A 21,268-nucleotide genomic window follows, 5' to 3' on the forward strand; every position below is an offset into this window, starting at 1 on the left:
GAAATGGTTGTTAAAATACTTGCAGCGGGCCAACACAATCTTTTGGCCCACCGGCATACACATAGTACATAGGTCTAAAAAGCATGGTAATCATAAGAAGTTAAGGGACAAATGCTGTCGAACAGGTTGAGTGACTTTGGCCCTCTCACAAATTGCAATTCACATTCAGTTATCGAGTTCGATTTTAGTAGTTCAACAAGTGTTCAATTAGTTATTCTAGTTGTATGTATATATATATAGTATATATTTAGTATATGTTTCAGGCGTAATTGTATGTATGTAGATAATGTGTAAACTGTATTGGCGTTACAATGAGTTGCTCTCTTTAGGATCTAATAATCAAACAGCAGAGCAGAATTTGTTAAGTACAAAGATCCGCCATTCGCTTTGTAAGTTCTCTAAAATATTAATGTTTCCGATACACTCTCTATATATATATGTAGTTTTTAATATCACGTTCATCGTTTACACTTTTTGCTTGTTCTGTTACAATGTTTGTTCTGATTCTGATTCTGCATCTATTTCATCTGATCTCGAATGGAGTTTAAAACTACGTTAAGCCGATTTAACAATAGATATAGATATCTGTAAATATGTATTTAATATATAGAGCGAGACAAGGTAACCGACACTGGTGAAATTTTGAAAATTCCGAATGGGGACAATCCTCTGGGGTTGAAACGCCTATAATTTAGACATAAGACATAGACATTAAACACGTTTCCGGCTTCGATTCAGCGTTTGATAAACGATGTAGCTGCCTCCTCACGGTTCGTGGCTTCGGACGAACTTTTCCAGCTGCCTGTGGAGCTGATTGTGGTAGGGTATCCGGTGTTTGCTGATCGCCGTCGCCGCCAAGCACTGCAGCGTCACAAAGTTGAGCAGCGGAATGGTGCTGGTGGGATTGGAGGCTATTAAGTCGTAGGGCCGCTTGTCGGCACGATTCGGCTGATCGATGTCCGCACCGCACTTGAGCAATAAATGAACAATCTGTGGGGATAAGATGGGCGATTAAATTGGTTCTTTTTGAATACTGGGTTATCTGCCAGCTTATAAGCATTATAAAGAGAGCAAAAGATTCATTTACCTCATTGTCATAGTTGTAGGGCTGGCAGGCTACGTGCAGGGGTGTGGATTTGGCTTCATTCTTGATGTTGACATCGACACCGCACTGGATGAGCAGCTTGATGACATCCGCATTGGGGAACACAGTCTTCTAAGGATGATAAGAGTTTGTTTATTAAACAATCTAAATTTAAAAAGTAGCTACGCACATCGGCAAAATTGTCGTCAGTGATGTAGCCGCTCTTGATGACGTTCAACCGCGAGGCGCAAAGATGGAGCATTGTGTCGGCGGTGCTGGCACTACGTAGATTGCCCACAACCACGGTCTCGTGTACCGCCTGGCAGATAAGTTTGTTCTGCGCCTCGGTGTGGACGGTATTGATCAGCAAATAGATAAGGTGAGCCAAACACCTCATCACCCGGTCGTAGTTCTCCTGCTGCCTTCTAAACACGGGCCTCAAGAGTAGCAGGTGCTTCACCACAATGGCGCTTTCCGCCAGCGTTCGAAAAACGCCTAGAACATCCTCGAACCTGGGCAGCACTTTATCCTGATGCACAAACCTGGCTCTGGCATCGCTCCTTATGTGGCTGGAGTTCTGAACATGCAGATCCAACATCAAACGCACCAGCGCCTGCGCCGCGAAACAAGTTTCAAAGTGCAGGATGGACCAGTTGGACACGCGCACTTCGAGCAGGAATCGCCACAGGTCAATGCAGCGCTGCAGCTGGAGTGAATCCGCATAGGAGGCGCCCCTGGAAGAAGAGATTTAAGCATTTAAATACATTGCACATCAAAGGAAGCCACTTATTCTAATAATCTCACCTAAAAGTTAACCTAAACAGCATATCTTTGTGGGTCAGTCCCAGAACCCGCTCGCAAATGAGCAGGCTCTGGGTCCGCATCGCATCCATATCGGTGGCAATGTTGTCCAGCTCCTCCAGCGTACTGAACTCCACTGCATTCTCGTAGGCAGTGCGCAATGGAACCTGCGGTTTCTTCTCAATATACGGCGAATATGCTGCCCGTATGTGGTGCGCCATGCGCCAATGTAGAATGCACACCCGCGACTCGTTGTGCTCGTCCAGGAACGTCGATCCCATCAGCTCGTGAGCCTCCGCCAATCTGGCAGGCAAATAGTTCAGCTCCTTCTTCAAGAAATCAAAGATCTGATGAGCTCCCTTCAAGCAGGCAGTGCGAAGGGCATCGTCTCCGTACCGACTCTTGGCATACGGATCTGCGCCCTGCTCAATCAACATCTTTGTGGTATCCAGCCGATGCTCCTGAATTGCATAGTGGAGCGCCGTCTTGTCCTGAATGTCCCTTGCATTAATGTCCGCTCCCTTGCGCACCAGATACAAGCACAACTGCACCGACTGCACCGAGTTGATCAGGCAGGTGCCGCCATTGATGTTGGGTCGCTTGATGTCCGCTCCGTTCTCTACCAGGAACTTGACTGTTGGGTAGAGTAAGGAAATTTAAAGTTAATAAGGTTATTTCTAGTTGCGAGGATATAACGATTCTGATATAAAACTTATTTTTGTATAATTTAATGAAGAAATCGAAGGAACAATTAAAAATTTATAGAACACATTATGGAAATTCTTCCATCAACAACTGTTGTGAATGATAAATTTAATGTTAATTTTAAAAATATATACAACCCGATATGGTCTAGTCTTTGAGGAATGGAACACCTTAGCAGAAGCAGCTTTCTCTGACCTAGTTTAATGTGTTATTATGCGAATTCCTATTGTCTAACATAACAAAAACGAGACAGCATAAATGCTACAACCAAGAGCATTCATACCATGCTTATCTGAAAGTCAGACCAAAGAATTTAAATGTTTTGTACATACTTATCGTTTAGCAAACGTAATTTAATTTGGTATGGAGACAGAACTTACGAGTGAATCGTGTGATTATACCACCTGCTTATGGAATTTGTTGGTGCATATTGTGCAAAAGTGGGAGGGTGTGTACGATTGCAAAGTTTGAATTAAATGGACAAATTGCGTGTGAACGAATTTAATTGGAATGAGGACCTACACTGAACCACCCCAGGAGCGGTTCTATTACAAAATTCCAGGACTACAACCAAAGCAATCTTGAATGGTACTCAATAATGCATAGCCCTCCGCCTCTTACGAGTGCCTTGGAATGCCTTTACTATGAAGAACAATAGTAATTACCGATATCAACGTGAGTCATGTAGCAGGCGCTCCTCACGGGCGTCGATCCGGAATCGGAGGTGGCATTGATGTCGCATCCGATCCGCACCAGGTACTTGACCATGGAAAGCTTGCCAGAGACGACGGCTGCCCAGAGCGGGGATACATAGTGGAAGCTGTTATCCTCCGGCACCTCGAAGTGACCCCTTTGCTCGATGTCCGCCTCGCAGATGGTGATGAGATACTCGGCGATGTCCACGGCTCCCCTTTTGCAGGCAATGAAGAGGGGTGCGCAGCCATTCCGCTGCTTTCGCACCAACTCGCGACGGGAATCGCGGGGCAGCCTAGAATAAAATTCAAATTTTTAAAATCAACTATTATTTTCTGTGTAAAGTTAAGGGTAGAGAGTCGGAAGCTTTTGATCAGCACGTGCAGGGGCAATGATTTGGTGGGCATAATTATTGATAAGGTGTAGAGTACAACGACATCAAAACGTTGGACGCTTCTGGTAGCGCCCACACTTATGACTGGTCATTTGTGATTGCTGATTAGGTACCTTTTAAACATGATTAACAAATTCTGTGGAATTTTTGTGTACCTTAGCAGCTCAAATACTTTTGGTATTTAGAAAACATAAAATCAATACAATACAATATGATAAGAGCAAAAACTAAAATAATACTTTTGATTTACAAATTATGAATATATAAATATTTACTTGTTATCCAAATTGAATATTATCTAATAAACATCATGTCTTGCAGTAGTTATCAGTAATAAAAATTATCTGCTGTGACTTTAAAATTCTAAGTTGTAAAAATTATTATAGGGCAATAGAATGCATGTGTATAAGAACATTTCCTACGATATGGCGTCATTGTAAATTATATGTCAGGCGAATCGATTAAGACGATTTCCCATTGGGACACTTTTCACTGTATGAGAAATTACTAGCTATTACAACTTTATGCTTGTTGAATACAGTACAGCTTTGAGACTTGCAGTTGACCTTCTGTACATAATTGATTATTTTTGGGCCCTACGTTCGCCATGAGTACTAATTTTAATTGGTAATCATCATCATACTTTTCCAGCTCGTGGCGCAGGTGGCGCGACAGCAGCGAGTCCTCCTGGCTGCGCTTGCACTCCTCGATCAGCTCGTGACTGAGCTTGGTTAGCTCCACCTTGGGACTGCTCTGCTTGCGTTCGTTGGCCATCGATGGCCGTGCGACTGTGTGCTCCTGCTCCTGGCGGGGACTCCGAACCTGATCCTGATCCTTGGCTTCCAGCTCCAGCTGCAGCTGCTCGACCTGTCGACGGCTGCCTTCAAGTGAGCGCATTGCCAGCGCACCGTCTCATTGCCAAACGAAACTGGTGGTTGGGTGGGTGGCTGTCTCTGTGTCCTCAGCAGTGGGCGTGGATTGTGGGGGGTGTCGTGGGCCTCCTCCCGAGTGTCCTTGGGCCACTGCCCCCTTGCAAAAACGGTGCGGCAGTGACCTACTGAACCCACCAGCCTGGGCTACTTAATTGGGTTGCTTCTCGCTGCTCCCGTTTTTCGCCCAAGGCCGTCCGAGCACTTTCTTTTTGTCTCTCTGTACCTCTGCTTGCTTGGCTGCCTTTCCTTTCCTCCGTCTCTTCGGAATCAATTGCTGTGCAGCGTGCAACTTGGGTGCATAATCTTTGGGGCTCCTTGGGCGATTTTCGCAATTGGCGATTGCAAAAACTCAAATGAAGGAACAAGAAGTGCGGTGTGGTGTGTGTGTGGCCGTGTGTCGGTGTGGGGTGGGTGTCTGGCTCACGGTCTACACCATGTTTTCCCGTGTTTTCTGTTTATAAATAAAAAGTCAGCAAAACTCTTAACGTCAAAACAGTGTGTACACAACGGGGGATGACAATAACTGAAACAGCTGCTGCAACAGACGACTGTTGGCCATAACAGAGCGGCAGGGTTGTCGTGTGCTGGGAAAGTTATCGACTTATCGACTATAAAATTATTTCAATTTCAAATGGTTGCTTTTCAGTACCTATTTATAATATAATGCAAGAAAAAATTCTTCTTTTCATAAATAGACAATATGCCGGCAAAACTTGTTCTGCTTGTTGAACCCACTAAAGCTGCTTCTTGTTTTACTTAATAATTAATATGTTTCATAAATTAGTAAGTTTCCATATTGAACCCCCTTTTCATAAATTAATTTTTTGACTTAACATTTTTCAAATTTAAGTTAACTAAAACCTGTGACTTCCAGTGATAGTTGTGCTCGTTACCCAAGCGATAGGTATTATATCGATAAACACACACTGATGGCAACTCTGCCAGTACCATATCGATAATTCTACATCGCTGGCAACCCTATTTTCAAAGACACAGCAACAACGACGCGCTGCTTGCAAAAAATAGGCATTATTTGTGTTTTGTGTCTCAAAATTGTGAAATTAATGCAAATGGAATCTCCGGCGGTCAATGATCTTGCAGTGGGCTTGGACGGCGAGAAACTGGAGGTCTTCCGGAAGCTGAATCTCCTGGAACAGCATCGCGTGGAGAGCTTCAAGAGTTGGCCCTTTCCAGACACCGCCTTGTGCAGCATTTCCAAGGCAAGATCGAATGGATAAAATATCTAAAATACCCACGAGAAATCATGATAAATGTTACCCAACAGATGGCGGAGGCGGGATTCTATTGGACGGGCACCAAGCGGGAAAACGATACCGCCACTTGCTTTGTGTGCGGGAAAACCCTAGATGGCTGGGAGTCCGAGGACGATCCGTGGATGGAGCACCGCAAACATGCCCCTCAGTGCGAGTTCGCCAAGCTGTCGTGCCCCGAAAGGAATCTAACAGTGAGTTCCCGCACCCTGAGCACACATCCCATCCTCTAACTTGGTAAATCCCTTCCATAGGTCTCACAATTCCTCGAATTACTCGGCACTGTTGTTAAGGGCAGCATAGAGAAAACCTGCAGAACCTTCAAAGCCAGCTTCATCCGGGAAAACGAGGAGCGTCTGAATGAGTTTACGCACAATCAAAAATAGAACACTAATTTGTAAACATTTTTAATATATATTTAACCCTTTGTTTATAGAGATTTGCTAATAAAACGGGTTGTTTATGCCCTAATAAAAATAACTTACTACTAAACACTAATCTTACTTTAATTAGAGAATATGTAAACTAGAATAGTAACTTGGTCAAAATCCTTAATCAAGCCCAAACCGCCGAGATACGCTAGTCTACGGTCATACTTAATCCTCCATAAGGAACAGCTGTTTCAAAACAATACTAGTAAACAAATCAAATGCAGTTTCCAGACTCCCCCTACCACATCTAGCTGACTTTGAACCGAGCTAATTGGTTTGATTAAACGCCATGTTAAAACGCAAATTGAACCAGCAAAAAGACAATCTGGAGGAGGTGGCGACCAAAAAGTCCTTTCCAAATGAGGGAGCTAGCATATCCGACTTCTTCGGCCAGCCTCTGTGGTTGAAGTTCTACAATACCGAGGTCAAGTTGAACGAGGCGCTCGACCAACTGACCCCCCCACCGAACATCAAGTGCATCTACAACCCCATAGTGTATGCGTCACAGCTGCACTGTGACTATGTGCGACGGTTTTTGAGTGGCCCCAAAAAGCTGGTGTTTATTGGGATGAATCCTGGACCCAATGGAATGGCTCAAACCGGGGTAAGTCAGAACATCCTTTCAGCTTCTATTAAACATCTTAATGAACCCTTTAAATATCTTACTCTGCAGATACCCTTCGGCAACGTGCGCACTGTCAAACTGTTGATGCAAATATCAGGATCTGTGGGCAAACCCCCAATCGAGCATCCCAAACGACCTGTCTTGGGCTTGGACTGCAGGATTGAGGAGCCCAGTGGCGTTCGTCTCTGGGAGTTATTCCTGCGCTTGGCTGGAAACATAAACATCTTCTCCCAGCAATGCTTTGTACACAACTTTTGCCCCCTGGCTTTCTTTGACGAAGCGGGCAAGAACTTAACGCCCAGTGAGCTTAAAGGATCCTACAAAAAGCAATTGAGGGAGTTTTGCTTGGAAACACTGGAGGAGCAATTGCTTCTACTGAAACCCCAAGTTCTGGTGGCTGTGGGGGAATATGTTCATACCGCACTGAAGGGTTCAAGGTACTGCAAATCGGACTCCGTTTGTGTCCTGCGGCTGCCACATCCAAGTCCTCGATCTGTAAATAACAACGATTGGCCGAACAAGGCTCGAGCTTTTTTGGAGGAGAACAACCTAATCCGCTTCTTGCGGAATGAGGCTTGAAGCACAGTATGCATCCGGTATGCATTCATAAACTTAAATAGGTGTTTGTAGTGCTTACAAATTGGCATACTCAAGTAATATTTATATGGGCTAAGGAACCAAAGTACAAATTTTCTAATTCGTCTATTAGATTTTAAACAAATCATTCTTAATATGATACAAAAAATTGATCTTTTTAATGTAAGCATATGCATATAAATAAGGAGAACCACATATTTTGTGCAAATTTAGTGTACAATCATTTTTAAAATGTAATACAAAAAATCTTTAAAACGGAAATAAAATGTTTAAGTATAACATAAAAAGCTACTCTGGATATTTTGAATTGTGAAAGGAAATGTGTTAGAATATACATATTTTTTCTTATTTTATTTTCTTTCTATTTGGCTGTAGAAAACAATACAGTTTCTCATTATCTTTTAAAATTAATTTTCAAAATAAGGAATACCCGTAATATTTGTGAGGGGTGATTTCGCTGTGTCACTGTGACCGCTCCCGCCGTGACCGTTCCCCGCCAGCTGTTTCCCAGTGTTGCAAAGCGCCGCCAGAGTGAGAGCTGCTCCGGAGTCGCCTTTTGTTTTTGTTGACCTGGTCATCCATCTGTGTGCGGCTTTTCACCCAGTTCGCCCGAGATTATTTCCATGCCAAATGGCCGCCTTTATGGAGGAAGCGTTGGTGGAGGCACGGCGGGCACGTGACGCCGGCGAGGTGCCCGTGGGCTGTGTTTTCGTTCATGGAGACAAGGTGGTCGCACGTGGCGGGAACGAGGTGAACATCCACAGGAACGCCACCCGACATGCCGAGTTCATTTGCATCGACGCCATCCTGGCCAGCTGCCGCGAGCGGCGACTTCCCGCGCGTCAGCTGTTCAGCGAGATCACCGTGGTGGTCACCGTGGAGCCCTGCATCATGTGCTCCGCTGCCCTTCATACGCTGGGGGTCAAGGAGATCATCTACGGCTGCGAAAACGATCGCTTTGGTGGCAAGACAGTGGTGGACGTGGCAGCCGTGGTTGGCCACAGGATCGATATCACCGGGGGAGTACGAGCGGATGAGGCGATGGCCCTGCTGAAGGAGTTCTACAAGGGCGACAATCCGGCGGCACCGCCACTGGCCAAGAAGAAGAAGTAGGATGAGTCAGGGAAAAACCAACCACTTTCGGGAATGAGCGGTAACTATTAATCAATAATTTGCCAGGGAAGACGATATATATCATTGCTTTCAGGGTCAGGAATGGAGCTACCGACTAATCCTCGAGGAAAGAGGGGCGCTGCAACAGTTTGTGGATGATGGAACCTTCGAGAACTAATTCGCGAAAAGAGAAGATAGTCAGCCAACAGAGGTAAACAAGATACAGAAGTGCAGAAACTATAAATCTTCGGTAAAACCAACTATTTTCCGACCAGAAAATTCCTGGGAACCAATTATTCCCTAAAGTTATAGTTTTAACCCACAAAAGGGTCTGAAAAACAAACTTATTTATTTTATGGATAAAAAAAAGAGTGAAAAAGTAGTTAGCAATCAAACTACAATCTAAATCCTTTTGCATCCCGGAAAATAGCCCGAAAGTATAATAAGTTCCACTGCAGCATTCTACGACGATTTTTGTATATGTTTCAATTTATTATAAACTTTAAGCATAGTCTAAGTATATATATATATTATTGTATATGGCGTTCAGAACGTATGTTTAAACTCTAAACATAAATACAATTACTGCATAATAGCTACAACATTTACGTGTGTGTAGTGAAGGCTGTGCCTGTTTCCACTATAGGAAGACTACTCAAAAATCTTTTGTTTCCTTTTCAAATGCGTAAAGTGCAGCCCCGCAGTCCGACACCAAGAATTGTTAGCCCTCCAACAATCAAAGCTTCGGAATACTCCTGATATAGAGGGAAAATCCCCCAGCCTAAAAAGTTTCTGTTACTTAAGTTTAGTTATTTTCTTTTATAAGTTCCTCAAAAGCCGTCTATGTTGGAGGGGTAAACCCGGCCTTAACCTACTGTAATTTTCCTACATCCTAAGCTAACTCTTCTGTTCGATCGTTTGCTGGGCCAGCCAAGTGCGAGGATGTGAATCCCATGCTGGCGCAGCAAACAAACAATGGCAGGCTACTAAGCGAGTCTAGACTAAATCTAATTAAATGCGCATGCTGCGGCGTCTATGGCCAATGTTGAGCCACTCCAGCGGCACATTTCCGCCCACATTGTAGGTGGTGGGCGTGCAGTTGAGCAGCTTGCGGGCGGGCTCGCATCGACGGCTCACGTTCCAGTAGGCGAATCCCTGCGGGCAGCGGTGGATCTGGCCCTCAATGCGTCCCGTCACCTCCGAGTATCCGCACTTGACGAACAGCTGGCCGCACTGGTCATCGTTGAGCGCGAAGTGACCCTCATCCGGGCAGAGAGGGGCCGTCGAGCTGATTTGTACCTGTTGGTGGAATAAACATTGAATAAAGGAAGGAACAAGGAAGTTTAAAGATTATAAACTTACCACATTCTGAAGCTTCGATTCCTGTTCGAACAAGGTCCTCTTCATATCCTTCAGGCATTTGTCACCCGCCTGGGGCTTGCCACAGCTGCAGGTCTTGTCCTGGTAGACAGTTCCATTGGGACACTGGAAGACCACGATGTTCAGATCGTTGCTGTCCGAACTTTCGCTGCACTGGTAGAACATGCCACACTTCTCCGGATGCTGGCGGAATCCGGTGGGGCAGACGTAGGCATTCTGTCCGGGTCCCGTGGTGGGGCAAGGGGCGGTGGTATTGGTTTCGGGAGTGGGACTCTCAGTGGTGCTTGGAGCTTCAGTCGATGGCGGATTGGTTGTGGTTTCCCCAGCACTCGTGGTGGTGGTGGTCACAGGCCTGGCTGTTGTAGTAGTGGTTTCAGGAGCTTCGGTGGTAGTTGTGCCAGGACTAGTGCTTCCGGAAGTAGTGGTTTCGGGAGAAGTTCCAGAGGTAGTTGTTTCCGGTGCTGGCTTGGTAGTGGTTTCAGGGGCTCCAGTTGTAGTGGTTTCGGGAACCTTGGAAGTTGAAGTTTCAGGAACCTTAGAGGTTGTTGTTTCGGGAACCTTAGAAGTTGTTGTTTCCGGAACCTTAGAAGTGGTTGTTTCAGGAGTACCCGTTGAACCTGGTTCCGTGGAAGTCGATGGGGTAGTCGTCTGTCCGGATGAGCAATTACCCGACACCTGGTCGGCATAGTTGCAAGTTTCGGTGGATGTGTCCCAGACGGTTCCCTTACCGCACTTGAAGCCATAAACCTGGTACTTGCCATTCTTGGCCGCATCTACACATCGGTAGTAGCGACTGCAGTCTTCGGGATCAGGGAAGAATCCTTCGGCTGTGCAGGTATAGTTCGCCTGCGGTTCAGGCTGAATGGTGGTCGCAGGACCTTCCGGTGTGGTGCTTTCTGGGTTTTCCGTAGTTGTGGGTTGAGGTGAGGATGTGGTGGTGGGTCCTTGAGGGGCAGTAGTGGCGGTGATAGGTTCTACGGTTGTTGGTTGGTTGGTGGTTGGCTTATAACCAGGTGTGGAGGTCGTAGTTTCAACCGGACCGGATGTTGTGGGTGGGTTATAGCCGGGAATATTTGTGGTGGCAGGTTCCTGTGTTGTGGGTTTTCCGGGATATTCGGTGGTGGTGGGCTTCTGAGGTCTCTCTGTTGTAGGTTCTTCTGTGGTGGTTGGCTTTCCGGGGTATTCGGTCGTTGTGGGTTTCTGCGGTCTCTCTGTTGTGGGTTCTTCAGTGGTTGTAGGCTTTCCTGTGGTGGGCTTTTGCGGCTCTTCCGTGGTAGTTGGCTTGTTGGGATATTCGGTTGTCGTTGGTTTCTGTGGATTCTCTGTTGTAACTTCTGTGGTTGGTTTTGTATTGGGCTTAGTCACTGTTGTAGGTTCATCCGTGGTTTGTGGAGTGGTACTTCCAGGGTCCTTGGACTCTTCACTTGGTGTCGTGGTCTCCGGTTCCGCAGGTAACTTCGAGCATCTCGGTATGTTCTGCATGTAGTCGCAGGTCTGCACATCTTCGTTCCACCCTGTACCCTTGGGACAAGTGAAATTGTACTTTCTGTAGGAGGCTCCAGCGCTGATGCATCGATAGTATTTCCTGCAATCTTCGGGATCGGCCATGTAACCCTCTCCGGTGCATTCAGTTCCAGCCGGAAGGGGCTTCATAGTGGTTGTAGAAGGTGGCTGTGTGGTGGTTTCCGGATTTGGTGTCATCGTTGTGGTTTCTGTTTCCGAACTGCTTGTTGATGTACTAGGCGGTATGGTAGTGGGGGAACTGGTCGGTATTTCTGTGCTCGTTGTGGGTGGTAAACGTGTTGTTGTAGTGGGAGGTAAGCCCGTTGTGGTAGTGGGAGGTAGACCGGTTGTTGTAGTGGGAGGTAACCTGGTTGTTGTTGTGGGAGGTATCCCAGTTGCTGTTGTGGTTGGTAAATCAGTCGTGGTAGAAGGCAAATCAGTTGTCGTAGGTCCTGATGTGGAGGTAACAGGCTTCTGAGTAGTCGTTGTTCCATTGGTTGTTGGCTCGCAGGGAGGTTTCGATGTGGTGGATTCCGTGCCAGTGTTACAATTGTTGAAGTTGTGATTGCAGGTCTGCAGATCCTGATCCCAAACGGTACCAGATCCACATTGGAATGGGATTGGGGTGTAGCCACCTTTGTTGTTCCTGACACAGCGATAGAACTTGGAGCAGTTGCTGGGATCGGCCATAAAGCCTTCGGAGTTGCATTTGCCATCGGTGTTGGGTGACTGGGTAACAGGGGATGTCGTTGGAGAGGATGAAGATGTGGAAGGAGAGGAGGTTGTTGGTCGGGTGGTCACAGGACGTGAGGTGCTAGATGGGTCTGAAGGTCTGGATGTTGATGATGGACCTGAAGGTCTGGCTGTGGAAGATGGGCCTGAAGGCCTTGATGTGGAGGATGGTCCCGATGGTCTGGATGTAGTTGGTCCGGAGGTGGTGGATGGAGGAGGAGTTGTAGAAGGGGCAACGCCTCCGCATTCCTTTACAGCCCAAGCATGGTTACAGGCCTGAAGTTGGGCATCCCAAACAGTGCCAGGGCCGCATGTGAAGGCCACCATATTAAAGCCTCCCCTATCGTTATCCACGCAGCGATAGAACTTGGAACACTGGGTCTTATCACCAATAAATTGTCCATTGACCTTGCAAGATTCCGAAGGATTTGGTTTTGTGGAAGTCGAGCTACTGTTGGACGAGGATGAACTTGAGGACGATGAAGATGAACCTTGGTTATTGTTGTTGTTTGATGAAGATGATGATGATGAGTTGGAACCTGAAGAAGAGCCTTGGTTAGAAGAGCCACTGTTCGAGGATGAGCCATTATTTGAAGAAGATCCAGTATTGGAGGACGAGCTAGTGTTTGAAGAAGATCCAGTGTTTGAAGAAGATCCAGTGTTTGATGAAGATCCAGTGTTTGAAGAAGATCCAGTGTTTGAAGATGATCCAGTGTTTGAAGATGATCCAGTATTGGAGGAGGAGCCAGTGTTGGAGGAAGAACCACTATTTGATGAGGATTCACTGTTTGAAGAAGTACTGTTCGAAGAGGAACCACTGTTGTTGGATGAGGATCCGCCTTGATTGACCACCTTTTTGCACTTAAGGGGATTGGTCTGGATCTGGTCAGGGTGGTTGCAGCTGTTGGCCTCAGGATCCCATAGTGTGTTTGGTGGGCAGGTGAATGAAACTTTGGTAAATCCACCCTTACCATTATCCACGCAACGATAGAACTTGGAACAGTTCTCCTTGTCATCCAGGAACGTTTCCTCGCTCTCACATTTCTCAGCGGGCTTGAAGGGTTTCTGTGTGGTGGATGAAGTTTGGTTAGAAGAAGACGACTGCTGAGAGGACGACGTTTGATTTGATGAGGACTGGTTGGATGAAGAGGAGCCTTGATTGGAAGATGACCCCTGGTTTGAGGAAGATCCTTGGTTAGAGGAAGATCCCTGGTTGGAAGATGATCCCTGGTTGGAAGAAGATCCTTGGTTCGAAGAAGATCCCTGGTTTGAGGAAGATCCTTGGTTTGAAGAGGAGCCCTGGTTGGATGAAGATCCCTGGCTTGAAGATGATCCTTGGTTTGAAGAAGAACTCTGGTTGGATGAAGATCCTTGATTCGAGGAAGATCCCTGATTGGATGAAGATGATCCCTGGTTGGAAGATGATCCCTGGTTGGATGAAGACCCCTGGTTGGAAGAAGATCCTTGGTTTGAAGAAGAGCCCTGGCTGGAAGAAGATCCCTGGTTGGATGAGGACCCTTGGTTGGACGACGAGCCCTGGTTGGAAGAAGAGCCCTGATTGGAAGACGATCCTTGGTTTGAGGAAGATCCCTGATTGGATGAGCCATTACCACTGGCCATTGCCTTGCACTGCTCCTTTTGCACATCCGTGGGATGGTTGCAGCCCTTAGTGTCGGGATCCCAAACCGTTCCCGGAGAGCAATCAAACGGAACCTTATCGAAGCCGCCATTACCATTCTCTACGCATCGATAGAAACGGGCACAGTCCTTTTTGTCTGCCAAATAAGTTTCCGTATCCTGGCAATTACCATCGGGATTGGAGGGCTTGGGAGTCGTTGATTGGGTGCTGTTGCTTGACGAATTGTTGTTGGAGCTCGAGGATGACGACGATGAAGATGAACTTTGATTTGAGGACGATGAACTTTGATTGCTGCCTTGATTGGATGATTGGTTGCTCGATGAGCCTTGGTTGCTGGACGATCCTTGATTGCTGGAGGAGCCTTGATTGCTAGATGAACCTTGGTTACTGGAGGAGCCTTGGTTACTGGAGGAGCCTTGATTGCTGGATGATCCTTGGTTGCTGGAAGAGCTCTGGTTGCTTGAGGATTGATTGCTGGAAGAACCTTGATTGCTGGATGAGCCTTGATTGCTGGAAGATCCCTGATTGCTTGAAGATCCCTGATTGCTTGAAGAGCCTTGATTGCTAGATGAGCCTTGATTGCTTGATGAGCCTTGATTGCTGGACGATGAACTCTGGTTGCTTGATGACTGATTGTTAGAAGATCCTTGATTGCTTGAGGAGCTTCCACTCGACTGCTGTCCAGAGCTGCTACTACCACTGGATGATCCCGACTGAATGTTGCACTTCTTCTTTTGATCGTCAGTGGGCAGATCGCAGACCTTGTCGTCTTGGTTCCAAACGGTGCCGGGTCCACAGGTGAAAGGTACTTGTTCCAGTTTTCCATCCTTATCTAGACGACACCTGTAGAACTTAGCACAGTCCTCCTTGTCGGGGATGTAGGTGTTTTCATCTTCGCATTCTGTAGGCACTGGTTTATTGGATCCACTAGAGTTTTGATTGCCTGAGGAGTTCTGGTTGTTGTTGGAACTGGAGGATTGGTTGTTCTGGGAACTCTGATTGTTGTTGGAGGATTGATTGCTGCCGGAGTTTTGACTGTTGCTGGAGGAGGAGGATTGGTTGCTCCCGGAGTTTTGGTTACTGCTAGAGGATTGGTTGCTGCCGGAATTCTGAGAGCTTTGGTTGCTGTTCGAGGACTGGTTACTTTCTGAGCTTTGACTGCCGCCAGAGCTTTGGTTCTGGTTACTGCTGGATGATTGGTTGCTGCCGGAATTTTGGTTGCTGCTGGAGGATTGATTGCTTCCGGAGTTTTGGGAGCTAGAACCTTGACTGCTTCCAGAGTTTTGGGAGCTTGAACCCTGGTTGCTGCTTGAGCTCGTACTAGACTCCTGATTGTTGCTAGATCCGGAGTTTGACTCTTGATTGTTGCTAGATTCTGAATTGGACTCCTGATTGCTGCTTGATTCGGAGCTGGACTCCTGGTTGTTGCTGGACTCCGCACTGGACTCCTGATTGTTGCTAGAACTAGAGCTGGATTCCTGGTTGTTGCTAGACGAGGAGCTCGACTGCTGATTGCTACTGGAAGTGGAGGACTCCTGACTGGAGCTAGAATTGGATGTCGAACTGGACGTAGAGCTTGAGCTTTGCGAGGAATTCGAGGAACTGGAAGTGGAGGAGCTCTGCTGGCTGCTTGAGGTGGAGTTCTGGTAACTGGTCTGCGAGGATTGTGTTGACGTTTGCCCGGCGTAATAACCATCGTTTTGGGGAACCGCTTGATTGCGACAACCTCCGTTGGCACGTACGTCAAACATGTGGTTGCAGGACTGCAGGGACTCATCCCACGCCGTGCCATCGGAGCAGCGGAAGCCTATTTTGTTGTAGCCCCGACCATTCGAGATGCAGCGATAAAACACGGTGCAGTCGCTGGGATCGTTCATGAAGCCATCATCCCGGCATATCACCCCGTCCGCCTCCTCCGCGCCAACAGCTCGCAGGGATGATGAGCTGGAAAAGGATATGACAGAGACACCGCTGAGACCTGCCAGGCCATAATTCGTGGGCAGCCGATGGGTGGAGGCGTAGGTTCGCAGCTCATTGGCCGCAGGTGTGACGGCCAGGTTAAGCATCGCATTATGGTCATCCTGACCGTAGTCGTCCTGCTCCCACTTCTCTGCCGCCATGCTGCTGCCGTCGTCCACCTCGTTCACCTGGTCCACGCACTCATCCCGGCCGGCCATCGCCGGTGGCAGACACATTCGCAGGGAGCGGGAGAAGACCGCATCCTCGGGACAGGCCAGGAGGTAGGGCTGGATGTACTGGCCCGACCGCCGCTCGCAGCGGTAATAAATCCGGCAATCGTAGTCGTCCGCAAACAGACCCTCGCCGGGACAGTAAAAGGCCACGTCTGCCTGGTCCATCAAGGATGGGATGTCTGAAAAATAAACGAGTTTAAAGATTTTAAAAGGATAATATGATAATCATATAACATTTTAATTATTTATCTATCAGTTATCACTTAGAATTTTAAGTGAAAAGCTTAAAGAGCATTAAAGAAGAAATTATTTGAATAGTTATTTATATGTATATATAAATATATATATAGATAGATATATATAGATAGATAGATATAAATAGATATATATGTAGAAAGATATATATATATATATAGAAAGATATATATAGCGAGATATCGTATCTGCATACCATTAATACTCCAAAGCAAATCGTTTTGGCGCCTTTAGAGGGTAAACAAGTGCAAAGCACATTGAATTTTTTATTTTACAAAAAAATTTTCGGAAACAAAAAATGCACTTTGGCCCTTTCCGTAATTTGTTTTCGAACTGGCGAGTATCAATCTACAAATTAGCATACTTTTTTGGAACACACATATACGCATGCCATGGCCAGGCAATTTGAAATCGCCCGCTGGAACAAACCATTGAACTGAAACTTCCTGTCACAAATTCTCCCGACTGCATATATTACACACATATTTATAGTACTACGGGCATAGTACATGGATGTCGAACACATCTATCTACATATATTTTGCTCAATTTCGTTTGACATTTTCCGCGCTCGTCTTTCGTTTTTCAGTTGCGGGATTTGTCGCGCTGTCAAAATAAAATTGATAATTTATTGTCATTCAATGGGCGAGAGTCCTCTTTTTTGAATATATATTTTTTGTATTTTTCTTGTTATTTGTGGCGGCATACGCAGACTTTGCCTTCCAATAAATTTAAATGCATTTATGGCCGTTACAGCGGCGACAAATTCGTTTTGAAAATGAATTGTGAGTATGTGTTTTTCTTTCCGCATGTTTTTATCCAGCTTTTTTGGGCTTTTTTAAGTGCCGGCTGCTGGCTGTGAACATTGTAATGCTCGGCTAAAAATTAGACCGGGTCTAGGCATAAATTCACATCAGTCACTGCCTAATATATTTGATTTCGCTTTTTTCTGCCCGTCTTTCCTTTCCTGTTGTTATTATCCGGCCATGTAGGCCTTGGCCAATGGTTTATGGTCCAAATGGCCGGAGGCCATATATTTCTTATGAAAATTGCCAAATTTAATGGCCATAAAATTTAATTATACCAAATGTGGTTAGGCGGCGCAGCAGAGAATTTTCATATGGCCAAAAAGTGTGCCAGATTGATGGAAACTTTCAGTGATAGGTGGTGTACGAGGGATGTTTGGAACAGTTTGTGTAAAAATAAATTGCAAATAAAATGGGTGCTGAGGAAGATGTACTGGTCAATGTTAATTAAATTAAAATGAATTGATATTATGGAACAATTCAAAGGGGCTGTGCCTGGCAAAGAAAGAATCAAAATGAATAAAGGGTTGTATATTAAACCTCTAGGCTTGAACCTATATATTTTTAAATATTATCAACTCAGGGGACAAGTATTTAAGAATCCCGAATAAATATTAAGATATACATTCAATTGCTATTCATTCATAGTGTATATTAAGTATACGTAGTAAACTTAAATTATTCGAAAAATTGTTTTTTATTTAATATAATATCCTGAAATCCTAGTCATTTTCTAATAGAATTTGTAAATAGCTCAAATTTTCCCTGAATTCCTAATGATTTCTCGTACTGACACGCCCATTTGCACCGATGGCAGGGCGCTTAAATTTTAGATGTAACCTCTTGCCAGGCCGCAACCGAAAATCCAGTAAACTAATTTAATAGAACGCCTCACAGCACACGGCTTGCCGCGCTCGCTGCTCGTTGGCAAACAAACATAAAGTTTCAATTTGTACACGAAAGCCCAAAAATGCTAAACCCATTACACAGATGGCGGCGAAGGATGGAGATGTGTGCTGTGGCCGTCCTTGTCCTCCAGCGATGAGGGAAAATTGACCGTTTTACGATTTTAATTATATATGATGTGTACTTTGGAACTTATGCAAAATGAAACGAAAGGCGAGCGCGGCCAGGCGACCGCAAACTTATGCGTGAAACGCCCCTGTATCCCCTATAATATAAACATTTATACATATAAATGTATATATACCCAGGGGCATGTGCCGACCGGGAGCAGGCGTAACATGGTTAGCCACAATCTGACCGCAGAGCATGGCCGCAAATAGTTTCGGATATGCCATTGCCACTGCCATAGCCACCCTCAACACCCAAAAACAGAAGTCTCCCCCTCCAACAGCCATTGCATTAAAATTTCAATTTTCAACATTTAAGCACGTTACGGTTTACGAAAATTTAGTTATAAAAGCAGGCATAAGTACACGTTCGCTGTGTGCAATTTTCCCCTTTCCTTTATTTTTCCTCCAACATAGGCATAATTTTCATGGCCCCGCCAGCTGGCGAAAATGACAAATTGTGATTTCTATTTTTCACTCTATTTTTCCTTGATAATTAAATATTTATTGAGCGGCTGGTTGGTGCGGTCTACTGTTTCGCACACTCCAACCACCCAACCAGCTGGCTGTCATTGAGTTTGCTTCGTTGGGCAGCAATGTCTGTTATTTAAATTTTCATTTGACGATTTGAAAATCTTATTTTTTGTATAGTTGCTTGTTTTGGAGGTTTCACAAAATGCCAACTTGGGACGTTTAAGCGTTCCATTGTCGCTCGGGGCATTTTTCGGTGCTGTGTGTGTATTTTGTTACAAGAAGCCAGAGCAAATGTCCCCTAATTAGTCATTAAAAGTTTCGTCATTATATTCTGTGCTCTATTTTGTTGCCTCTTTTTTTGTGATGCCACCACCGCAGGGGTTTTGTAATTTAACTTGTCCAGATAGGGAATTAAAGGTGTGAAAGGGGGAAATAATGGGAGTTTAAGTCGTTTTATAAACAAATCTAAGCCATTGGTTGCTTATATATTATATTTTATATGAAATATTATCAGGGCTTAATGGTAAAATATTTTTTTTTCAATTTTTAGATTTAATTATGTAGAAGGTGACAGTTAAATATTTTAAGTAATATTTGTTCTTGAAATTATATGCACCCTGAATACTTAAAAATGTAATTTAAGTGTGTTATTTAATTTCGTTTTCGAAAATATTTTTACTTTTAAGGCCCAAACTATAGTTGTTTTCTGTGTTAATCGATTTTTTACCATCTGTTTTACTGATTTCCGTGGCCTGATTCTATTACTGGGCCTAGAGAGTGCCATGGAAAAGGGGAATTCAAATGTCAGTTAGCAGCTTGACATTAGCCGCCTGTCGCTTCCTTTAATATCCCTCAGTGCGGGTTTTTCTCCATCTGTCCCATCGCTAGCGCCGGGCCTCTCCATCTGGAAAACTCCCCGGGGGCCTTGTAGTTGCAAGTTGTAAATATGATATTTGGATTTTTGAGCTTTCGCCCATCGCCGGGCTGGCAACGCGGTAATTTCATTTGCCTCTGGTGGCATTTTGCGCCTGTGTCTTCATGCTGGAACGGAGCGAGTGGTCGTACGTGTTGGCCAGATAGTCCGGAATCCGGAGTCCCGGATAGTGGGCTATACGTACTTTCGTTTCAAGTGCATGTTTATGCCACGCCCAGTTCATTCGGTTCCGCCTGCTCCGCTCAAATTTCATGGTGGCAAATGACCAGCTACAGGAAATTCAATTTATTATGCAGCCTGACAGTTTTTAGCCATTCTCTCTCTAAGATGACAGCTGTTTCTACTGCTCTAGTTATGGTACTGAGAAAAAAACAACTGCAAGCTAATCCAGATAACAGATATTTAACATTTTTTATAGAGGGGATATTAAAAATCGTGTAACTAAATCCATATTTCTATGGTTTTTTGACTTGTTTGTTTGCTGAACTTAAAAAAAAAAAAATATTTATTGCATTTTGATGTAAATATATAAATTGTTTTGAATGTCTCTTTTATCTATAGAATTTCTCTCAGTGCACCACTGCTTCTTTTGCTGATCCTGTGCTACTTTCTGACAGCTCCAGTGGATGAAAATGAAACAGAAAATAAAAATGAGTGAACTTCTCGCTAATTCTGGCATCTGTCGGGCTTCATTTTGGAGTCTCCTTTGAATTTATTTTTTCTAGACAAGCACCGATTTCGAATGCGATGCGCCAGATGCATTTGAATTTCGCGCTGCGCTGCGCTCGAGCAGATTTTAATATTGGCAAACGTCCTTGAGGACATCGATTGTTCCCCAGGACTCTCGCTTTGGCCAGCAGTTCCAGTCATTACTCATACGCAGCGTGTGACACAATCGCCACTATGCATTATTCATGGCGATGCGGCCACGCTGGATAAACTTGTCGGAAAAGCTGCCGACAGCTGGCAGGGAAATGTTAAATATTTAAATGCCTCTGCCACCCCGCAACCGCCTGTCTCAGAAACGCTCTCCCGGGGAATTGCCTTTAACTGGGAGCAATTAATTTGAATTTGAACTATTTAGAGGTGCCCCCACTCATGGCAGGGGGCGTGGCGGATGGGTGGGTGGCTAACTGGGTTCTGGGCTGCAGAACCTTCTTGCCATCCTGCCGGTAAATTAAGCATAAAGCGCTTTTAGTTACAATCACGTTCGTCTCAATTAAACTACATTAAATTCAATTAGCAGGCAACAGGAACACGAAATGAAAGCAACATTGTCATTACGGTTTCAGGCAAAAGCATCTCAGGTGCACTGAGAAGAAAGCGGTGTCAATAAAGAAGAACTTTTAAAAATGAGCCTTTTTTTTGGATTTTTATGACTATTAAATTGACATTATTATAGTGTTTTAAAATAAGTAATTTCAAATACTTTAATTAAGGTAAAACATTAAAAGCAAATGAATTTTATTTTAACACTTAAATAAATAGAATATTTCATAATGAATTTTTTTAAAAAACGCTTTCAAAGAATTTAATTAAATTTTATATTTTTATATTATTTAATATAGTTTTTTAGAAAAAAAAAACTATTAATGGAATGGCAATTTGCAATACTCTTACTATAGACTGCTTTA

At 44.8% G+C, this 21,268-nt stretch overlaps 5 protein-coding genes across 6 annotated transcripts in view; 3 read left to right on the forward strand and 2 right to left on the reverse strand.

Annotated features, from left to right (window-relative positions):
- Positions 1 to 424: 424 nt before the first annotated feature.
- Positions 425 to 5,137, reverse strand: LOC108024694 (protein fem-1 homolog C). Its single transcript, XM_017094773.3, has 6 exons — positions 4,321 to 5,137; positions 3,256 to 3,578; positions 1,889 to 2,519; positions 1,275 to 1,818; positions 1,088 to 1,216; positions 425 to 990 (listed from the first exon to the last, which is right to left on the reverse strand). The coding sequence occupies exons 1-6, from the start codon at positions 4,572 to 4,574 to the stop codon at positions 766 to 768; spliced, it is 2,106 nt and encodes a 701-aa protein (XP_016950262.1). The 5' UTR covers positions 4,575 to 5,137; the 3' UTR covers positions 425 to 765.
- Positions 5,138 to 5,568: 431 nt separating this feature from the next.
- LOC108024697 (baculoviral IAP repeat-containing protein 5) lies at positions 5,569 to 6,372 on the forward strand. The gene is made up of 3 exons (XM_017094775.3): positions 5,569 to 5,829; positions 5,895 to 6,074; positions 6,135 to 6,372. The coding sequence occupies exons 1-3, from the start codon at positions 5,674 to 5,676 to the stop codon at positions 6,264 to 6,266; spliced, it is 468 nt and encodes a 155-aa protein (XP_016950264.1). The 5' UTR covers positions 5,569 to 5,673; the 3' UTR covers positions 6,267 to 6,372.
- Positions 6,373 to 6,503: 131 nt separating this feature from the next.
- On the forward strand, positions 6,504 to 7,801 carry LOC108024695 (single-strand selective monofunctional uracil-DNA glycosylase). Its single transcript, XM_017094774.3, has 2 exons — positions 6,504 to 6,915; positions 6,985 to 7,801. The coding sequence occupies exons 1-2, from the start codon at positions 6,601 to 6,603 to the stop codon at positions 7,513 to 7,515; spliced, it is 846 nt and encodes a 281-aa protein (XP_016950263.1). The 5' UTR covers positions 6,504 to 6,600; the 3' UTR covers positions 7,516 to 7,801.
- Positions 7,802 to 8,035: 234 nt separating this feature from the next.
- Positions 8,036 to 9,250, forward strand: LOC108024730 (tRNA-specific adenosine deaminase 2). Its single transcript, XM_017094827.3, has 2 exons — positions 8,036 to 8,686; positions 8,741 to 9,250. Exon 1 carries the CDS (start codon positions 8,164 to 8,166, stop codon positions 8,644 to 8,646), a length of 483 nt encoding a protein of 160 aa, XP_016950316.1. The 5' UTR covers positions 8,036 to 8,163; the 3' UTR covers positions 8,647 to 8,686; positions 8,741 to 9,250.
- A 38-nt stretch (positions 9,251 to 9,288) lies between these two features.
- Positions 9,289 to 21,268, reverse strand: part of LOC108024731 (serine-rich adhesin for platelets) — a 52,358-nt gene continuing 40,378 nt past the window's right edge. For both annotated transcript variants that reach the window (XM_050888504.1, XM_044095614.2), the window contains 2 exons: positions 10,009 to 16,271; positions 9,289 to 9,945 (listed from right to left, as the gene is read on the reverse strand). In XM_050888504.1, coding sequence (XP_050744461.1) covers positions 9,658 to 9,945; positions 10,009 to 16,271 — 6,551 coding nt within the window. In that variant the 3' untranslated portion in view covers positions 9,289 to 9,657. The remainder of the gene's footprint in view (positions 9,946 to 10,008; positions 16,272 to 21,268) is intronic.

Source organism: Drosophila biarmipes, chromosome 3R (assembly GCF_025231255.1).
Source record: "Drosophila biarmipes strain raj3 chromosome 3R, RU_DBia_V1.1, whole genome shotgun sequence".
Lineage (NCBI taxonomy): Eukaryota > Metazoa > Arthropoda > Insecta > Diptera > Drosophilidae > Drosophila > Drosophila biarmipes.

What these genes read in the sequence shown, in the direction of transcription:
- LOC108024694 (XM_017094773.3), bottom strand. Translation starts at nt 4,574, where the DNA reads ATGCGCTCACTTGAAGGCAGCCGTCGACAGGTCGAGCAGCTGCAGCTG. An exon ending in CTGACGACAATTTTGCCGAT is followed by an intron (nt 1,217 to 1,274) that starts GTGCGTAGCTAC and finishes TATCATCCTTAG; the next exon opens with AAGACTGTGTTCCCCAATGC. An exon ending in CCTACAACTATGACAATGAG is followed by an intron (nt 991 to 1,087) that starts GTAAATGAATCT and finishes TTATCCCCACAG; the next exon opens with ATTGTTCATTTATTGCTCAA.
- LOC108024697 (XM_017094775.3), top strand. Translation starts at nt 5,674, where the DNA reads ATGCAAATGGAATCTCCGGCGGTCAATGATCTTGCAGTGGGCTTGGAC. An exon ending in CCTTGTGCAGCATTTCCAAG is followed by an intron (nt 5,830 to 5,894) that starts GCAAGATCGAAT and finishes GTTACCCAACAG; the next exon opens with ATGGCGGAGGCGGGATTCTA. An exon ending in GCCCCGAAAGGAATCTAACA is followed by an intron (nt 6,075 to 6,134) that starts GTGAGTTCCCGC and finishes TCCCTTCCATAG; the next exon opens with GTCTCACAATTCCTCGAATT.
- LOC108024695 (XM_017094774.3), top strand. Translation starts at nt 6,601, where the DNA reads ATGTTAAAACGCAAATTGAACCAGCAAAAAGACAATCTGGAGGAGGTG. An exon ending in ATGGAATGGCTCAAACCGGG is followed by an intron (nt 6,916 to 6,984) that starts GTAAGTCAGAAC and finishes CTTACTCTGCAG; the next exon opens with ATACCCTTCGGCAACGTGCG.
- LOC108024730 (XM_017094827.3), top strand. Translation starts at nt 8,164, where the DNA reads ATGGCCGCCTTTATGGAGGAAGCGTTGGTGGAGGCACGGCGGGCACGT.